Genomic DNA, 21,831 nt, shown 5'->3' on the forward strand with positions numbered 1-21,831 from the left:
GATGTATTAGCTGAAGACTGGCACAGGAAGAAAATCTGAGCTACAGAAACACAGCCATCCCAAAGAAAAAAAATAGTGTACAAATATATCAGCAAACTGTACACAAGGAATCCTCCCACTGGTATGCTGGCCCAGGCCTTAAATGTACTGCATTTTTACTGAAGGATGCTAGTCTTGATAGTTATGAAAATCCCACTTTATGGATATTTTAATATTCCTCACCTACTACCTCAAGGATAATAAGAGAAAATAGGACTATAATGCTACATTCAAAAATCAAAACACTATCACCACTTTGACCTCTGTTGAAAATAAAATGTTAATTGCATGCAGTCCTAATAAAGTCAACAAAATAATCAAGAACAAAACATGCTGAATCAAAATTCACTGAAATGGGTCCTTGAAATTATTCCACTGAGCACAGAAGAAATCCTCAAAAAGCATCTCAACTCTGCTCACAATGTGGGGGGTTCGGGAGTAGATTTTGAAAGAGACATACATGGACATCTAGGTCCATTAATAGGAATGTAGGTACATTTATGTCCTTTAGTTTAAACTTGAGAATCTTGTAAAGCATAGGGATGGATACAGTCAATAAACACTAACTGGACTGTAGATTTCCCCCCATAAATATCTATTGTTAAGAAAAAATAGGACTCATCACAGTCATAAGAGTTCTGTACATGGAAGAAGAGGCCCTTGTTGACTTAGCCCAATTGCTGATGCCTGCTAAAGAAAGGTTGTAAAAGAAGGCAGACAGGCCATTATTACAGTTTCCATACCTAAGCATCTGGTCTCAGTTCCACTCCAGAGTCCAGAAGAAAGACATTCCCTTACAGTAGAGCCAACTAGCATGAATCCGGAATCACAGGTAAATATAGCGGTAGATCCATATGTGATTTGAGTTCCAATCTTATTCCCATTGGGAGATACAGGAAGTTCTCCACAAGAAATAACTTTAAGGGAAAAAATACACATTTTGTATTGAGCATCGCACTAAAAACATTTAATACATATTTTTGACTGGTTAAAATAAACACCAGAGGGTAGTCTATTCTGATCTGTGGGAAAAATGGATACAGAAATCTGTGTGCAAAACAAAGAATATGTCATGAGGATTCTCACTCAACATTTGAAAAATATTTTAAAACCGGTTAGAAAATTGTAATGAACAAAAAATCATTGATATTTAATTATCTAGTTTTTGTGAATGAAATATAAACGTTTCTATGCTCACTTTGTTATTATTTTTGTAAAACAGTGCATTTGAGTTTCTTTGGACAGAGGATATATTATATAATTTGTATCTTGTACGTCATTGTACATCACATGCCCTAGCATTTATAAAACACAGAGTTTTAATATTGGATGAATTATGTTCAGTAAGTCCATTATTTTAGTCACAATCCAGAGAATTTTCTGATTTAGAAGAAGACAATGTTTTCTCTTTAAAAAATTTTAATAAATGGAAATAGTGCAATTAGGAAAATTAACTTCAGTGCTACTCTGAAAAACTTTAGGTGTACAATTAGATGAATGAGGCCTTAGCATAATACGGAAGGATTGGATTTTGTTATACATAGCACTTCAAAGTGATAATGAATTACTACTTTCTCCCTGGAAGAGTCAAAGCAGGATTTACATACAATATTTCAACACAGAGAGCCTAAATTGTTTTAAAAGAACTCTAATTTTGGAGGGGGGAACTCCCCCCCTCCAAATTAAGTCTGGAATTTCCAAGAAGATGAAAATAATTTTTAATTATGAAATATCTAATTTATTAAATATCTTAAACTGTATTTTGGAGTCCTTTGTCTATTAATAGTTGTAGTTGTGTTCTCTCATAAATAGGGATTATTGTAAATATTGTATATGAGCTTATCTGTACATTTTGTTAGGGATTTTATATGTATATGCACCCATAAACACTAATTTTGACCCACTTTCCAGAAGAATGGTAGTTATTTGGTTCTTTAGAGGGGAAAACAATGAAATACTGGTTGTGTAGTCCTCAGATAATGATACAAGTCCAAACCATTCAAACATGGGGGCATAACGCTCCTTTATAAAAGTGGCCTGATTCTCATAAGTGCCTATATTTAGCCACACAAGATTACATATTTTAGTCTTCTTTTTTTAAAGTACCTGTCTCCATTATACTTTATATTCACTACTTCTCTCTCTTAAAGCCCATGCAGCCAGGTGGTGCTATTAGGATACCAGCTTGTGGTGAAGATGATGCAGATCCTCACCAACCCAAGCAAGCTCCTAAAGAAAAGTCCCTCCCTACTTCTCTGCTGTCTCAAGTGAGTGTGAAAGCTGTACCATGTTCCTAGTGCACCTAGTCAGAGTTCTTGATCTTTAGGGGGTGGCTTGTACCACTGCTGGCTCTAGGAGAGAACAGTCCCTATACTTCACTAGGACAGAAAGCTATTGTGTCTGATCCTTGCACGGGGTATGCAGGGTAGGGTGGAGAGTAACCTTGTGCTCTGTTCATCCCCCTCTGTGTACCTGTACTAGTGACAGACACCTCAAGAGGACAATTGGGTGTGCACATCCCTATTACCATAAATGTAATCATCTTGATTTTCATTAACAATAGTATATATTACTTTACAAAGATTGGCCTTGGGCCTATCCAGGGAATTCTGTCACAGGACGGGTTCTGCTATTCCACTAAACTGGGGCAAATTTTTTTCTATGTGCCACCTACAAGGAAGGTTTACACACAATGTATACTCACTTTGGCAGTAAGGCCTCTCGTTTCTCCAACTCCATGTTCCATTAGCAAGACACTCAATGGATGCTGGTCCCAAACCATAATAGCCTGGATCGCAGCTAAAAACAACTTTTGTTTTGTACTCATAATGTGAGCCATTCACTATTCGCCATCTCCCATGTTCCAAAGTAAAGGAATTGATGCTTGGACATGTAACAACTTACAAAACAAAACAAATCAACAAAAAAATCCCTATGAGACCAGTATTTGTGGCTCAGGAAGTACAAGTTAACAAGAATATGAAATAATGAATATTTGTTCCTATGAATTCAGTGTCAAATTTTAACCATAACAGCTTCCTATTTGGAGTGTGTGTCTGATTTCATAATCTGCATAGGGATGAGCTGTAATCCTTATGTATGTGGTCATTAGCACATTGGATCTTTCTTGGCAAAAGGAACTTTTGCCCCATCTCTGGATCCTCCGTTCTTTCTCCCCACAACAAATGAGAGTACCCCACCACCTTCCTAACCTCCTGTCATCCCAAGGCCCAGCATGGTGAGGGAGCACCACAGTTATTCCATGCTCTGCAGGGTTTTGCACACTAGATCCCCAAGACTCACAAGAAGCCTTTTCTTGCTGCTGATCCCCTTTTCCTGAGGGACGAAGAGATATCAGGAAAGGTTCTTAAATTTACCTTGCTGGGTACGTGTTTGTGTCTCTAGAGGCACCCATCTTTTCCCCTTTCCAAAACTCCATAGGATGGGGAATGATCCACATCTGGATGGACCCCTCGCCTTTCCTAGGCTGAGAGTTCTGCTTCAGCATGGTGGCCCATTTGGATTTTCATAGCTAATTTATAGCCAGAGAAGTATCCACATGTCCCTGGGGAATTGCATGTGCATTTCCTCCTCAGTGTCATCTCCTGGAATCTAGGTGATGTGGGGTCATTAGCACGGGGTGGGGGGTTGCAATCTGTATTGGTGCTACACAGCTGTCCCTGAGGACCAGGCAGAAAGTGATTAGGAGAGTCTAAGATCTCCTTAAGACTCCGTGGCCTTAGATTCTGACTTGGCCAGGGGGCTCCTGCCAGCTTCTGAAGCAGGAATGCCAAGGACTTGAAACTGAGTTATTAACTTTAATTAACATTTATTTTCCAACTGTCACAGCAGTTTGCAATATATATATAATATATATATATATATGATCAAAACAAGTTTAATGTACTCAAATGGCTCACTGTATTAATTAGCCAAAAACAGAACTCTTAAATAATTTGAAACAGAGCTCCTTTTGATTAATGAAAATAAAATACGGAAATGTTCTTAGAGAGGATTTCTCAATGCTACATACCTACACAACGAGGTGTTTTATTGTGATTGCTCCATGTACCATCTGGCTGGCAGACTGCAGTAGTAAGCTCCTTGGATGATAGTCTATACCCATCATTGCAAAAGTAAGTAACGTGGGTGCCAACCAAGTAATCTGTAGTTAAGATTCCACCATTTAATGGAGCTTTAGGAATTCCACAAGATATTGCTGAATTAAAAGAAACACAAACATATTATTTACCATTTTGTGATAAGTAATATCTTGTCTCAAATGCTTTAAGTATCATGCCACAACATTAATATACTTGTGAGGAGAGATTAGTAATTTATTAGTGTATATTTTAAGACCACACAGACTTCATGGGTTCTAAATTTTCAAAGGAACTAAACCTTGGGAGGTTTATGGCTCATTAATCTGTCCTTTTAAAGGTATCTGGGGTTGGGGAGGAAATGAGAGTTATAGTTCAGTAACCCTCTAGCTATCCTTTCAGATTGCAGAGAATGATGAATGATGATGCAGTATGGAAGAGAAGAATAACAGGAGCAGCACGATCCTATGGATAGGATACTAGACTGAGACTCTAGAGATCTGGTTCTTTTCCTGGCTTTCCCACTGATGTGCTGTGCGACCTTGAGCAAGACACTTATAGTAAACCAGAGGTCCCCAAACTGTGGGATGCACCCCCCAGAAGAGAATGGAGGAAAGTTCAGGGGCGCAGCTGGGGCCGGGGAAGGAGCGCTACCCACCAGCTCTGCTCCTGGCCTTGGCCCTGGCTGCTGGCCCCAGCCTCGGCCCCTTTACCCCTGTCCACGTCCCCCCCCCCAGAGCCGAAGCCCTGCTCCCAGTCCCGGCTTGGGGGAGTGGGGGGTGGAAAGGGATAAGGGGGGGCATGAAGTAAAATGTTGGGGAACACTGCAGTAAACTTTCTACATTTCAGTTTCTTCACTTGTAAAATTGGAATAACAATGCTTTCTCATTTTTTGTAAGATACTTTAAAATCAACAGATGAAAAGAATTGTATAAATGTGAAGTATTGTTATTTTTAAAAAGCAAGGTGGGGGGCAGAGAAGAACAGATAGCACACGATGCTGTTTCTTTTGCTAAGAAACCAATTCTGAATCTCTTCTTCATTTTAGCAGCCTCTGTGTGGCAGGGACTTTAAATTCAGGTGTTAATATACTTTTATTAGTCCTTTTTTCCCATTTGTCATTTCAGATTTCTTTATATAACTTGTATCCTTCGTATACTATTTGTCTGGCTTCATAAGTCTTGTATAGTTGATCACATGATTTATACACCCTAGCATCTAATCTCTGTCTGAGATTTGATCATTTCAAGGATCATAAATGAGTTGTAAGACGATCTTTATTGGATGAAAATATTACATATATAAATTACATATATATAAATAAAACAAAAGTATGGGCCATCAAAATGGTATCATCTGGGTTGAGTATTGCAAAAACCATTAGATCCATTCCTGGTTTTGTAACTCGCATTTGCTGCATGGGGAAAAATGCCATACTAGATTAATTACAGGCACCAGCAATCTGCTTGAGTGAGCTCTTTAACTAATCCTGTTTTCTCCTTTGTACAATAGTGTCTTAAAGGTGAAAAACTCCTCAGTTTGTTGAAGAAGCATGTTTCTACCTAGCATATTTAGTCATTTCACTGTATACAGTATATGTGATCAGTCATAAAGAAAATTCTGTATCTTTTATCGACTCTGTTAACAGGAGCAGACCAAACTGACATAAGTGGATTATACTAAATGCTGAATCTTAAGGTAAGAAGATAGCGGGGACTCAGAAGAGCAAAACTAGAGATCAAAATAGAGAATCAGAGAGATCTGATAAGAGAGGGCTTCGGAGCAGAAAAGAGGTGGAGAGAAAAAGCATACAGAGTGCAAAGAGAAGATAGAAATTACCAAGCCACAGCCATTCAGAGTAAAGATGTACATTTGTAGCGCTAAGCTTTGAGGTGCTGATATTTTAATATGTTATTTCAAGTGTTCAATATAAAACATTAAATTAGGAAATATTTTACTTAACGTGTATATTTTCTGATTAAAACACTATTTTCTAAAGAAAATATTTTCTTTAGATTCGACATTTATTTAGAAGCCCTGCATACTATCTATGCATGCTTTCTTTCCACAGAAAACACTGTAAATAAGAGCAGTGATAGGAATAACATTATGAGTAAACAAAGATCCACGTGCAATATGAGACCCATTAAAGTCATATCTGGTCTATCACTTTCCAAGCATTCAGTGAACATAAATCTTGTATGTGTAAAAATGGAAATTTTTGTCCATGAGAAAAAAACACATTACTACAACTACCTTTGAGTCTCAAGAGGCTAATTCCTGTCTTTCTGAGTTTTAATAAAGTGTCACACACAAACCTGATGTTGATGTAGTAGTTTCCCCTTGAAATAACCCCATCAATTTAACACACAACGTTACTGATAGAAGTGTACTTACTGAAACTGGTGACAGACTTGAAATGGCAGATGTTTCACTGCATCTAAATAATGCTGCTCATCTTGTAAAATGTACGTTACCATTTTGATGAATACACCATTACTGTAGAATAATTTTCAAATAGGAATACCTGAAGTTTTCTGAAGTGCTTCTTACCATAGCATCTAAGCATTCAATGAGGTGAATAGGATCTGCATGATGATGTCCAAAGTGGACAGTAGTTTCCTTTTACCCTTTCCAAGTTTCAGGAAGTGGTGGTAGTTTTTTTGTTTATTTGTATGAACAGTAGCTATAGTGGAATGATTTAGGGGAAAAAAAGTAGGTAGTGTAGCTAGCTCCACAATTGTTGAAACTTTGGCTTAGTCTAATATACTCTAATGGATCATTCAACAATCAACCCCTCTTGATTGAGACTTGTTTATCTCTGGCTTCCATGTGCTGTGTCTTGGGATTTGTTAGCTGTATTGTCTCAGAGGGGGAATAACTGTACTGTCAGATCATGGATAGAGAGGATGTCTGGGAATCTATCTATTGGTGATTCTGAAGAGCCATACCAAAGTCTTGAACTGGCACTAGAACAAAACTGAGAGCCAGTGAGTGCAGTGTTTAGAGAAGAGGGGTGATGCTGCTCAGAGCTCTGCAAGGGACTGTGCTTCCTGGTGCATAATTCCTTCCGGAGTTGCTCCAGGAGCAGTGCAGCTTTGTTTTCACACCCACAGTTGAGGGCAGTAGCTAGGTGGCACAATCGGGCCCTAAAAGTGGTACTTTTAGAATGATGGTAATCCTTTACTGGTCAGTGCTGATCAATCCCGTGTTGTCACAATTTCAGAAACAGTAGTGTTCTTCCAAGAGTGACTGATTTCTCAGATGTGATGACTACTGGTGTAAAAATAGTTTAGGATGTTCAAAATACTTGACTTGACTCTCAGACATTAAAACTTCCTTACGTTTGGTGATTTCTTATTATTTCAAACACATATGCTACAATAAAACCTCACTAATTTGCACTAATGACTGGAGGACCCATTGTGGCTTGTATTTTGAGAATCAGTAAATTAAAAAAAAACATGATCAAACAAGCAAACCTCATTGCAAACTATGGACTTTGTAAATGCTGATCTTAACAATATGGAGGAATCAGTGTAATAAGACACTTCTTTCCATGCAGGTGCTAAACACTTCATCTCCAAAGGAATCTCAGATGATTTTGGAAGGGGAAAATATGAGAAAAAAAATAGAAACTAAATCTCCCATATGACAATGCACAGAGCTGTCACTAGACTAGGCCTCCCTTACATTCCTGAGAAGAATAAACCTCTAAGAAACACCCAGGTAGGCCTTCACGCCAAAAAATAAAATTTCCTTGGTAGTGAAGGCAAATTTATTTTCCAGTTGCACCATATTATATCTATTTAGCTATATATCTGGCCCCATTCACTATTGTATCTGAGTTCCTCATAATCTTTTATGTATTTATCTTCACAACACTTCTGTGACTTTGGGAAGTACTACTATCCTCATTTTACAGATGAGGAACTGAGAATAATTTGCCAAGATAATACAGGAAGTCTGTGGCAGAACACGAAATTGAACCTAGGTCTTCTGAGTCCTTGGTCAATGCCCTAACCAGTTGCTGGTGTTCAATTTGTACTATAAACAGACTTGCAGCTTCTTCATCTTTTTTGTGGGGAGGGGCGAGGGGAGAGGGCCTTGTGTGAAGCAGACTAGTTTTGTAAAGTAATTTTGTAAGGCAAATAGAGAAAGATACTAAAATAAATGTGACTGCTTCATTGCTTTCCTTTCTTCAGAGGAAATGAAAATCGATTCAATCATACAGAATCATTTTCATTTTGATCCATCATGAGAAAGCAATATAACCAATTAAGCAATGTTGACTTTAACTTATTAGGATAATTAAACTTCATTTTATTAATGTATTTTTAAAGAATTAAAAAACCATGTTTCACATGGTTATATAAATAGCATTCCTAGACATTCTGGACTTGGCTGTCCTCTCAATTTAATCTCATTTACAACATAAACTGTGAACACAAAAATTGTGTTATACTTGATAATTTTATAATAATTTTCATCCTTGAATCTCAGAATGCTTTCCAAAAATGGACATGCATAGTTACAACTAATTTACAATTAAGATAAAAGGGAAAAAACCCACTAACTTGGTCTTAACGTAGCCCCCATCATTGTTGAATCTAAGCACCAATCAGCACAATGATAAATCAAATCCTCACATTTCTGGCTAGTGAAGTCCAGTGGAGTAGCAGTGAGTCCTTTGCTGATGTAGACTGTAAGGCTAAGTAATAGTTGTTTTAATGGAAGCATCTGTTTGGCTTCTGCACAGAAAGCCATCTCATCACACTGATAATCTATCCAACTATTAACCAGGGTCTAGTCTTCCATTTTTGTTCAGGTTTATGGAAAAGGGCAAGCTGACTTAGATTTCATCCTGAAAAGACTGAGGTGATCATGAAGGGTCAGAGAAAGAACAAAAAATGTTGTTGGAGGTTATCTCTGTCTCTCATTAAGATTGTTCTGCCATCATTTGTAAGTTAAGGTCAGGTTTGCTATTTGCTTTTAGATCACCAAAAAGCAGAAGTGAGCAAAACTGCTTTTCTCCATCTGGCCAGGATATTGTGAATTTTTCTTAAGAATGCAAACCTTGCTCTCATGATCTGTGCTTTTGTCATGTACGTGGGGTTCCATCTTGAACATGTAGCTTCCCTATGGAGAACAACCAGAGACTGGCAGAAGGGACTGCAGTTTAACATGGACTGCACATACAGAACCAATACCAACATCCAGGCCTCTTTCTCATCAACTTAAGTACAATTAGATCTCACAAGTGGTTAGACAACTAAATCAAAAATATTTATAAACTCAAAAGTACAATAGGACCAGCCCTGAATGGAGAATTTGCTCGTAAGTTTAAGATAATGAAAAACTTGTATTTATATTCCTCTTTTATTTATAACTCTTGGCACTTAAGTGGATTTTATGTGGTTTTCCTTTCTGCTGGAACCATTAGTTGCAAGCTAGAATTAAGAGTAGAACATTATTTTCTGCACTAACTAAATACAGGAATATGTGCATTGATTTTTTACTTTCACTAAATTAATGTTATTTTTAAAGAAAAAGAAATCTCCTGTAAATTATTTTGCTACCACTATCAAAATTATCAGACATTTCTTTGGCATCTGGGATGCAATCAGACAATCTGTCCAACTGCTCATATGCAGTTGTGTTATCTGGAATAAATGTACTACACTTTACAAAAGATATGAATAGTTCAAATATTATATTTTTTCATATTCTGTAAAAAGAGGATTCAACTCCTGTAAACCAGAAACAACCTTATATTCAAAGAATTATAGAAATAGATACTAATATTTGTCATACATTGCTGCACCCCAGGTATTTGTTCATACAGTATAAAGGTTTTTCAGTATTCTGCCTGTCAAATATGCTGTCCATCTGAGAAAAATATGCATTGCTACAGCATAGTACAACGAACAGTGTAATTTTAACAGTGAGGTCAATAAATCCTGTAAATTCTTTTTTCTTTTATGGTTTTGCATCTTTGGCATACCAGTCACTGCAGACATGACAAAGTATTACATTGAGAAGTTAGGGGTTTCTGCTAGATATTCTTTTATGTCATTTGCTTTGTTTGCTCAACACATTTTCTCTAGATTTCAGCCCCAAGGCATCGTGCCCGACACCAGCACAAGAAATTATGCAAATTAACAATAATATTGATTTGTCTGTGCAAAGCAACATTTATCAGTGAGATAAATAGCTAAATAAATAAATAAAGCTAAACATAAAGTAATGTTGGTATAAAGTGTCTAACATTCAAGAAATGTAATCAATAACCAAGTGAAAAAAAACTATTTAAGAAAAAAAAAAAACTCCGAAGAAGTTGAGGAGCTATGATTTCTTGTAAACACACAAATTTTTACACTTGAAGCAAGATAATAATTGTATTCCAAAAGGCCATGGTAGTCCTGCTTGCTCTTTCAAAGCTTTATTATTATGGGTTTTAGTAAATTGTAGGAATCTTTACTGATTTATACAGGATGCAGAGGATTTGTGTCACTAAAAATTGGGCCAGGCACTCAGACAATCATTTCACATTGTGATTTCTGTAGTGTACTTTACAAATGCACATCATTTATTTGCCTGAAATTTATAATAAGCTTAATGTCTAAGACAGGATTCGTCTGCTTCTCTTCAAGCCAGAGGAAGGATGTTTTCATATTAGCTTCAAAGCAGGGATTCAGTTAATTGCTTCACTTTTCAGTTTGAGGTAGGGCTAACTTTTTAATCCATTGCTGCTACACTGGGTCTTTTCTATCAAGTGGACATATTTTAATTATAAACACGGTACAAAAATAAAGAAAAAATGTCTACTCTAATGTTAACAATTGTTTGTCTGGATTCCGCAACATAGTGACACATTATGAAGTGACGTGAAGAATAGGGTGGCATTATCTATTTAGAACATTGGACCCAGAGCTATTTTTTCACAGACAAGTGAAGATTAAGGACATTGAGAACTATATCCCTCTTTACCTAGTATCATAGTGTGTCACATTCTTCACAAAAACACTACTGAAAGGACTACTAAGACTACTAGGACACATTTAATTACCCACAAGACAAAATGCTAAAGTAATGTCTCAACTATTGCACACCTACAAAATGAAGGTGAGTCTAGAGAAGACATAAATTTAAATCATCTGTTGTGCATTGATTTTGTGAAAAAGTAAAAATATCTGAGTAGATGTGGACAGAGTGTTGGTAACAATGGAAGAGGGTAACAAAGAACCACAATAAAGAATTGTGAAACTGTTCTGGAGATTTGGATTCATATGCCACTTGTGTCATAAGTGATGTGTTTGGCTGCATAATCCCGATTCTCAGTAGATGTTTACACAAACAAGTTGTTGTTATAATTTGTCACAATTTGACTTGAATGACAATCTCCACTCAAGAGCTGATTAGAATTAATGTGGAATAGGAGGTATGTAGCAGCGTACAATGAAGCTGCATGAGCTGCATTGCCTTAAACAGGATAGCATGAGGGTGACGATCTGTTCTGGCTCCTGCACTGGTATTCAAGAAGGGCTGTGCATAGAAGGGCTCCCAGTCCACTTTCTGTCTGTGTGCACTTACTGATCTTCACTGTAGTTCCTAAATTTGGATGAATACAAGAACTGAGTGAGACTAACTCTGCTAGGCACCCTATAAATGGAAGAGAAGGTAGGGCAAGAGACAGGGCCATGAACTTATCATCCATCCTCACGAACCATCATAGCTGGCTGTCCGTGGAGGTAGGCACATGCTGCACATCCTTAAGAGGATAGCAGGACTGTCTGTACTCTTTCTGAGTGCCAGAGAGCTCTGAAAAAAACATGATCCATTAGGCAGAGAAGCTGCAGCTACTGTTGTTAGGGTAGTGCTGCTACTCCATGGAACAGTATGAAATGCATAATCTTGCTCCAAGTAAATACCAATTATTAAAGAACATTAGAGAAGTTTATTGACTGTGTTTGTTAACTATGGGCCATTAGTGCCAGGAGTTACAAATTCACTAGAGTAAATGGGATCAGCCCTATACCAGCAAGAGTTCACCCCTAGTTGAGGGCATGTGGTGATGTCCAGGAATTGCACTAAATCAGCTCATCTTCTTGGTGCTCTGGCCAAAGCCTAACCAGCAACAACTACCTTTAGGGCAGCATGGTCAGGATGTAAACTCTCTGATAGCGTGTGAGTTACAGGCACATAACACTGCTGCAACCACCTTCTACAAACAGGGACATGATGGAAGCAGATATAACCAAGGGGCAAATCAAGTCCATAATTTGAATTATAGTTAACCTTCATTAAATACTTAGTTATAATTAATTGGCATGTAATTAACATAAACATCTTATTAAATTTTAGAATACATCACCAGTGGGTGCAATGAATGAATACCAAGCAATTAATAAATATTTTTTTCAACTAGTTCTTTACAACTAGTTACCAATTATGCAACAATGCCCGTTAATAAACTATTTAAAACATATAGTTACTAAAATCAACTAGTATTTCCATTTAATAGATTTAACTATTTTCTTAACACAAAGTTACTTATTTGAGATATGTAGTTAAAAATCTGATCAAGATCCATGACTAGCTCTCATGAAGATACTCCTCATACATTTTTATCCCCTGACACTCAGGAAGGTTAAAAGAATATAACACTGCACATGTAACACCTGCACTTCATTTCTGAGCACTTGAACATTTGGAAAACATTCATGCTTTTAATATTTTAATAGACAGTGAGCAATCACAGCTTTTGACATGGTGTTTGCATAATACAGACACAGAACTCTTATGTTTAAAAAAAATTCAGTTGAAAGGTTTAGCTCCCCAAAACTACTTGTGGAAAATTAACATGAAACAAACTTGAATTTCACTTCTCTCCATAGGTCAGCAGGAACATAGTGTCTGCATACATATAAGCAGCTAAAGTATTTGGTTGGCACATCCCTAATGAAGGTCTGCCGCTTCTGTACTTGTGTGATTAATAAGGTCTGAGAACCTTGCATGAATAGTAAAATAGAATTATCATTTTGTCCAAGTTTATACAACAGAATAATATGAATTCCTTGTTTTTAAAGAAAACAAAGTGTAGACAGCACATTTCATGTTTCATGAATATTCCTAATAGTTTACTATACAATAAGATATATGTTACTGACACAATAGCATTCTTCTTAAGAAAATATATGTTGTAAACCAAACTGTTAACCACACAGTCATTTCCATTTCATTATTAAGGAATCATACTGTACCTTGGCATGCAATTCCAAAGACAGGAGATGCTAAATATAATGTTAATTTGAAGAGTTCTGTCCCAAATGATTAAGTTTAAAAATCAATCTGAGGCTCAAAATATTAAGGTAGACATCAAAATCATCAGATAGTTTTATTTACTTTTCATTAGAAATCTCATGTATTCTAGTACTTTCGGGTTCGTTATAGTTGGTGGATCATGAATAAATATGGAATAGTTATTTGGCCCTTCTAATATTAATCCTAATAGAAACATATAACACTGAGAAATGTAGAAATGAAAAACAAACCAACAATATAAATTGAGAGAACTTTTCTGACGATCCAAAAATAAATAAATAAATAAATAAATAAATAAATAAATACATGCATAAATATATGCATGCATACATACATAAAGTTGGCTTCAGTTTTAAGTGAAGATTCAGGTGAGATTACATTTTATCTAGGTCAGTTTGCTCACAACCACACAAAATGTGATACAAAATGACTTCCGAAGTCATATAATCAATAGTTGCTAACCTTAGTAGATTCTGTTACAATATTTGATTTATTAGTTTTGTTTGTAGGGCTGTATTGGCAGGAAGATTTTGGTTCCCATGAATGAAAATTAAACAAATTTATTTTATTTATTTTAAATCAGAAAAACTGATGGCCTAAATCAGAAGAGGAGAAAATAGTCTGCTAAAATATGTCACTTAATCTGTGATTAAACATATTTACCTTGACAAGCTGGGACTGGTGCATCCCATGCATGATATCCATATGGAGATTTCCTGCATACAGCGGTACTTTTCCCAACAAGCCTAAATCCTCGATCACAAGCCCAGCGAACCATACTGTTGAGCTGTCCACCTGTCTGACTGACAATGAATCCATGTGGAGGGGACTCAGGAGTACTACAATAAAGAGCTTTGGGGAAAACAAAAAACAAAACAATGTTTCCCCCTCTGTTAATGTTCGGTAGCCAAATCTGAGGGTTTTATTCAGTTTCCACACTAACGCTACCTGAATTCTTTGAGAACTTGCCTGTGTAAGGACTGAGAAAAGACATTAAGATAGTGATTCTGGCACCCTTATCTAGATTCAATAGTGCGTTATTCAGAAAGTAAAAGTGGTGGAATAAGGCCTAATAAGGACTTCAGGATTTGGTTCCCAGATGGCAAATGTGAAATCAAGACGCATCAGCACAACTATTATTATAACAACTTCTCTGTTGAACAAGGTACAACAAAGTATTTTTGTTCCTTGATAGCTTAAAGAAACTAAATTGGTACTATGAAAAATGCCCTTAATAAATCAAAACCAACAAGTGTGTCGGCTAAGGATTTTCTTTTTCAGATTATTGTATTTTTTTTGTTCACAACAAAAATTATTTCTACAAATGTCAACCATGTATGAACTAAAAGTGAATTATTAAAAATTACAGTACCACAATCTTTATTGTACTTCTGAGTGCCCCAATTAACCTGCATCAGTTACTTTGCAGCTGCATTTTTCTCTCTTTGAAATTCCCCAGAAATCCTAGAGGACATGCAAAATGTTGAAGATAGGGAAAGCATCTCTACAGATCTTTATGTGTGAGTGGAGATAATAAGGTTAGAAATAAAGTTTTAATAATCTGATAGGATGTTGTCCCAGATTCTTAAATATATTTAGGTGGTTAACTTCCAGTGGGAGTTATATATCATTCTTATACATTTTTCATTTGCTTGGTTTACCTTATGAGAGGAGACTCAAAGAGCTTAGCTTGTTTAGCCTAACCAAAAGAGTGTTGAGGGGAGATATAATTTCTCTCTATAAATACAGCAGAGGGATTAATACCAGGCAGGAAGATGAGTTGACTATGTGGACACAAGAACAAACACTGGTCATCAAGTTTAGGTTTGAAATTAGACAAAGGTTTCTAACCATCAAAGGAGTGAAATTCTGGAACAGCCTTCCAAGGGGAGCAGTGGAGGCAACAAACCTAACTGGCTTCAAGACTGAGCTTGTTTTGTTTGGGGGACCGTGTGCTGAGCATAGCAGACTGTTAGGAAAGGGCAAGAGCTTCTTAACGATGCTTTGATCCCTATGACCTTTAGCACCGAACAACCCTTAACCTGAGGGCTGGCTACTCAAGAAGACCAAGCCCACTCCTAAGCAACCAGAGGAGCTAGAGTACAGTAGCAGCTAACAAGAGTTTTGCGAGGGAGTTTAGAGGGAAAATATGGGGGAGGGGGACTAAATACACTTAACATTCTTTAAACTTAAGGCAATAAACACCCCTCTCCCAATAAAAAAACAATACAACAGAAGAAAGAGCTTCAGGACTAAAACGAGAATGCAGGTAGAAGTCCAGCAACAGAGTGGGGGCTATCCAATTTATTGCATTCAATGCAGCATGTATGATTACCTACCCTATGGGCATGTGGTGTATGTGTGCATTCGGTGCCAGGACTCCTGGACCTGAAAGACTGTGTACAGGCTTTGGAGAACAGAGTGGCTGAACTGGAGGAACTAAGGGAGACAGAGGTACATGGAGGAGATTTTACAGGACACAGTAGAACAGTCCCAACCTCAGTCTTACAGCCTCTGTGCTGTAGAGGAGGATGAAAATCTCAGGGACGGAAAACATCAAACTGGGTTCAACCAATTTGATACTTACTTATCAGAAAGTGGTAGCAATAGTTACCATATTTGGGGTATGACCATCATATATAGGCAAGTTCACAATTGTTCCCCTTTCCCCACAATATTTTAAGACATTGTGCAGAACTTGGTTGGCAGTTGAATGGAGTTGTATGCAGCTGTAATGCAATACTTGACCCTAGGTTTCAACTAGTTTTCTATTCTGAGCAGCAGGAATTAATTAATTCTTTATGTTGAGTATTTGTCATACCATTCTAAATAAGATGTATTTTATAAAGATATTTTATACAGAATCAGTTATCTGGTTCAAATATAAAAGAGATCCGATTTTCTTTTCCGTTTTAGAAGCTTAGTGTCTAATAAAGTAGCTCACATTATCCTTGTACATACATAAATACATTCCATACATTCCATATTGAAGTTTTAAGCTGATAGAAAAGGACACATTTGATTTACATACCTATGTATCTTATCCTGAAACCTCTTTTGTTGGTGCCATGATCTGCTGACCACCGGAGAAACACTTCATGGCCATTACTGGATATATTTAAAGAGGATGAGAAATCCCCACTTAGGGAAATAAGCAATGGGCTATGACTATTTGGTCCTTGATACAGGTGAAGAAAAAAATGAAAATATAAAGATTAAAATTAAACATGTACAAAATGTTCCTTGAGTAATGGTAAATGAAATAGATTTAACAGTGGAATTTACATTAACCACATGCTACGTATTATTGAATAGATCATGAAAGATAATTAAATATTATATATATATACACACACACAGTCATACTGATTAGTAATGCAATACAATCTGGAAAAGCAATGCAATCTAATGTCACTACTTATACTAACAAACTCAAGTAATGACTTATTTAGACAAAAAAGAGTATTTCTATTATATGTCTAAATGGCAGGGAGTGGGGCAGGGGTGACAAGGCATAAATATAAAAGCATCCAAAGTTGTATATCCTGTAGTTACCATCAAACACCTCAAGTATATCAAATTCCTTTTCTGTCTGGAAGAATTCAAAGAACATGCTGATATTATAACCCTTTTCCACAGAAATGGTCCAAGCGCACATTTGGAGGTTTGGGTAGCTGTCTGGGTAGCCTGGGCTCAGTATGACTCCTGTTGAATCCAGACGCATTTCATTGGCTGGGCAGAGCACTATGAAACACAGAGATTATTTCAAAAACTCTAATTACCATTATACATATAATTTTGTATGACTTACATTTTTTTCTAAGTTAAAGAAAAGAGCTTCATTACTCACTTTATTTCTATGAATATGGAACAAGAACACTTAATTAAGGGATAGTAGACAAAGTTTGTGTTAGCCAGCATTTCCTACAATAAATTATGTTATGGAAAATAAACACACTAAGACTGAGAAATCACTGACTAATGGGTTTTACTCTCCTTACATTATCTGGAAGACCCTTTGTTCTTTCAGACTGCACATTAAGTGAGCCAGGCTGAATTGTTCAGATAGTAAACCACAGCTTTTATTCCTTTCCTTAAATAATAATAATGATGATGGAAGATAAAATCTCATGTGAACCAAGTTTAAGGAATCAGTTGTGGTCTCTGATTATTAGGCTGTAAATAGCAATAAATCACTCTATTAGTTTATTAGAAGCATATAGTTATTAATTTTAAAAATGTTTGTTTTGGTGAGTATATACCATACTCATACATTCAGTATGGCAAAATACATTGTTTCTGGTATTTGGTCTTACATTTAACTTTGTCCAATGTTACTACTCCTAGATTTCTCATTGCCTCTACCTGCTGTAAGAATGACTTGAAATCACTGTCATGCCACTTTATAGACCTCATATATCACATAGTGCCACTTCTAAGCTTAAATGTCTCTCTTAAATGTCCACTACCAAGTGGAAAAGTAGAGAAGAAGTATTTTCTACTGGGTGAGACCTAAGACTGACAATCAAGAAATCCTTCAAATGAGGATAATGAGTCCATGCAACGAGCCCCTCCTTATAAAACAGGGTTTAAAATTAAGGAGGGAAAGTTAAAATAAGTTCTGCCATTTACTTAAATGGTATCAATAACAGAACAGAGGTTTGTTAAACCACATTATTCTTCTCTCCCTAATAAATATATAACTGATAAAGATGCCATGAGATGGATTCATTATGCATACATAATCATCTATCCCCTTAAGTCACAGTTTTTATCTTCTTAAAAGATGTGTACACTAGTGATATTTAAATGTGCATTTGGTTCCAATGGGGAAAACTCTCAAGTTCAAAAAATTCTGAATTTTCCTCCCTTCTTACTCAAAGACAGGTTGCTTCCTGGATGAATGAATGTCAGTCAACTGCAGAAAAAAATTAAAGAAATGCAGCCTGAAAGTCTCAAGTTCTCCACTGCTGTCAGCTCTGTTGTTGAAGTCAGCCAAGGAAAAGAAGATAGATATTATGAATTTGCATTAACCTCCTGGCAACCGTAACTCTGAGTTAACCGGTTTTGTCAGTGAATCTATGTTTTTTCCCCTTATATTTTTAATGTACCCATTTTTTTTCCTTTTCTTCTGCCTCTTTCTTCTTCATGGTATAAGAGTCAATGACCTACAGATCACACACATCTGAGGGCTGTTAACAGGATGCTTAAAGTTTGGCACTTAAATTCATACTAAGGCACCTAAATAAAAGAGGCCCAGTGAACGCAATTCCCAATGAAGTAAATGGGAGCTGCGGATGCTCAGCATCACTGAAAATCAGGCCACTTATTTAGGTGACCATGTGTGACTTTAGGTACCTAACCTTTGGCAGTCACATTTGAAAACTGTGTCTTAAGAGTTTTACATAAAGTCACACAAGTCAGTGGCAGAGTCAGGAATAGAACTTGGGCCTCCTGGCTCTCAGGCCAACAGCTGAGAAGGAGAAAGGAAATGGAGAAGGGTAGGCTGAGGATAATACATCAGTGAAGCAGAGGAAGATGATATGCATATATATGAGCCAGAGTAGGCCAGTGTACATTTACTGATCTAAGGGAAGGGGGGAAAGGATTGGGAAATACTACTCCAATTGATGCATATTAGAGGAAAACACACACCTCTTAGGCAGATCATATCTGGCCAGTCTTACTCAGTGGTTCTCCAGCTTTTGTATTGGTGGCCCCTTTCACACAGCAAGCCTCTAAGTACGACCCCCGCCCCTTATAAATTAAACACTAATATAAATGCTGGAGGCGAAACAGGGTTTGGGGATGAAGGCTGACAGCTCGGAAGCCCAATGTAATAACCTCACGACCCCCTGAGGGGTCACAACCCCCCATTTGAGAATCCCTGATTTACTGAAGGAATATCGGGCTCATAGAAAACATCCTCAAGCCACGCACCAAAGGGCCAGCTTCCTCCAGGAAACAAACAACTTCCTCCACAAACTGCAACATCAACAGCCTCCCTCAGAACACCATCCTTACCACCAGAGATATCACCTTCTCTATACACCAACATCCCTCACAATGATGGACTAGCTCCCTGTTTCAAATATTTACAAGACAATGGATTACCCTCAAATATCCAGACCAAACACATTGCAAAACTTATTTATCCTCATCCATAACAATTTTACATTCAGTAACAAACACTTTGTCCAAACCATGAGAACAGCCATGGGTACTAGGATGGCTCCCCAATACACCAACCTCCCCAATACACTAACCACAGATTCCGTGACTTTCCAGGACTTTCATGACTTCCAAAGCTGCAGCAGCCAGTGTGGCAGACCCCAGGGCCGCTCCAGCAGCTGGGGCGGTCCAGGGGCCAGCCACACTGGTCGCTGTTGGGGCAGCCCCAAGGCCAGCCGCACTGTGATGTACCGCATCCAGTGCATTAAATGCCCCAATACCAATTATGTGGGTGGAACTATACAATCATGAAGCTCTCGAATGAACATTCACAAGAAATTGGTAAAAGACAAAAGCACCATATCATCCATGTATGAATACTTTTCACAAAGCAATCACTCTAAACATGACCTATCAGTCCTCATCCTAAAAGGAAACCTGCATGACACTTTCAAAAGACGAATCTGGAACCTTAAATTCATAACTTTTCTAGACACTACAAATCATGTACTTAATAGAGATACTGGATGTATGGCTCCTTACAACAATCTGTAATCCACTAACAACCCCTCACCAGCTGTTTCCCACCCCCCCCCCCTTTCCTTTCTATGACTGGAGGGATGTTAATAGGCCACTTCACCTGAATGATCCCTTGCAATATGCAAAAAGAACAGGAGTACTTGTGGCACCTTAGAGACTAACACATTTATTAGAGCATAAGCTTTCATGGACTACAGCCCACTTCTTCGGATGCATATAGAGTTTCACTGCCACAAGAACTCCTGTTCTTTTTGCGGATACAGACTAACATGGCTACTACTTTGAAATATGCGTTAACTACTTGTTCTAAACAATCTGTTCAAACTTTGTATTTAACAGTGACATTTTAAGTTAGTTTCCCAGACCTGAAGAAGAGCTCTGTATAATCTCGAAAGCTTCTCTCTCTCTCACCAAAAGAAGTTGGATCAAGTAAAAGATATTACCTCACCTACCTTGTCTCTGTAATATCCTGGGGCCAATAGGGCTACAACAATACTGCATTGACCAGTATAGTATATGATGATGACATTACATCCAGAGCTGTCCTTAGGCATAGGCAGCATACGCGGCTGTGTAGGACACCAGAAAATCTGGGGCACCCCTGGGTCTTAGTGTCCACCCACCCGCCTCTTCCTATCCCTGTTCTGACCCTTCCTGCAGGCTCTCACAGCTAGCTGCTGCAGCCTGTTGACTCTTACTCTGGAGGGGATCTAGTAACTTAAAAGTGAAAAAGCCTTCCAGCCTGCCAGACCTATTAGCACAACACTGAAACTGTTAAAGAGCCATTCAAGTGGTAATGAAGCCATACAACAGGCATTTGCCAACCCCTAGGTATATACTGTCAGTTTCTGAATTTACGGACAAAAACAGTTGTGCATTACTGTAGTGCTTGGATCTTCAGACATATAATTTTTTAAATAAATCCTTCAAAAGACCACTCTTATCTAAAATACACATTTTAATTTTAATTACTATAGTACAAAAAAACTTGTTTCCAAAGTCTTCCTGTCCTTTCTGTCCATCCCTTTCTCCCTTCACCCGCCTGTTGAAGAGCGGCTAGCCCTTAAAGGGAAAACACCCCTTTCCTTCCAGATAGCTAGACAAACGAGTTTCCCGTTCTTTACTTCTGACTATTTGATGAACTAGTTTTAAGAGAATCCTCCAGCAAAGTCAGTACTTTAGTAAGATATAAAATCCTTTGTTATGCCTAAAATCTTTGGAAACATATTTTTTAAAGTTGGTGAAATTTCATAAACATGTCTGTTGTTATGGAGATCACACAAAGTACAGTATATACTCGTTCATTAGCCCGTTCATTTATAAGCCGACCACCCAAAACGGATAGGTAAAAATAGCAAAAACTGTATGACCCTTAATAAGCCGATCCTATATTTCAGGGTTTGGAAAACTTTGGCTCCTGGCCCGTCAGAGTAAGCCACTGGTAGGTCGGGACTTTTTGTTTACTTGGAGCGTCTGCAGGCATGGATCCCCTCAGCTCCCTGTGGCCGCAGTTCGTCGTTCCCAGCCAATGGGAACTGCAAGAAATGGCGTGGGCCGAGGGATGTGCTGGCCACTGCTTCCTGCCACCCCCATTTGCCTGGAGCAGCAAACCGCGGCCACTGGGAGCCGCGATCAGCCGAACCTGTGGACGTGGCAG

General features: G+C 37.7%; 1 protein-coding gene across 2 annotated transcripts in view; it reads right to left on the bottom strand.

Moving 5' to 3' along the window:
* The window catches only part of CSMD3 (CUB and Sushi multiple domains 3), a 1,168,516-nt gene that overhangs the window by 126,268 nt on the left and 1,020,417 nt on the right, over positions 1–21,831 (bottom strand). For both annotated transcript variants that reach the window (XM_005287288.4, XM_008168301.4), the window contains 6 exons: positions 17,019–17,207; positions 16,495–16,641; positions 14,127–14,315; positions 4,073–4,258; positions 2,744–2,938; positions 783–956 (listed from right to left, as the gene is read on the bottom strand). In XM_005287288.4, coding sequence (XP_005287345.2) covers positions 783–956; positions 2,744–2,938; positions 4,073–4,258; positions 14,127–14,315; positions 16,495–16,641; positions 17,019–17,207 — 1,080 coding nt within the window. The remainder of the gene's footprint in view (positions 1–782; positions 957–2,743; positions 2,939–4,072; positions 4,259–14,126; positions 14,316–16,494; positions 16,642–17,018; positions 17,208–21,831) is intronic.

The sequence above is a fragment of the Chrysemys picta genome, chromosome 2 (assembly GCF_011386835.1).
Source record: "Chrysemys picta bellii isolate R12L10 chromosome 2, ASM1138683v2, whole genome shotgun sequence".
Taxonomy (NCBI): domain Eukaryota; kingdom Metazoa; phylum Chordata; order Testudines; family Emydidae; genus Chrysemys; species Chrysemys picta.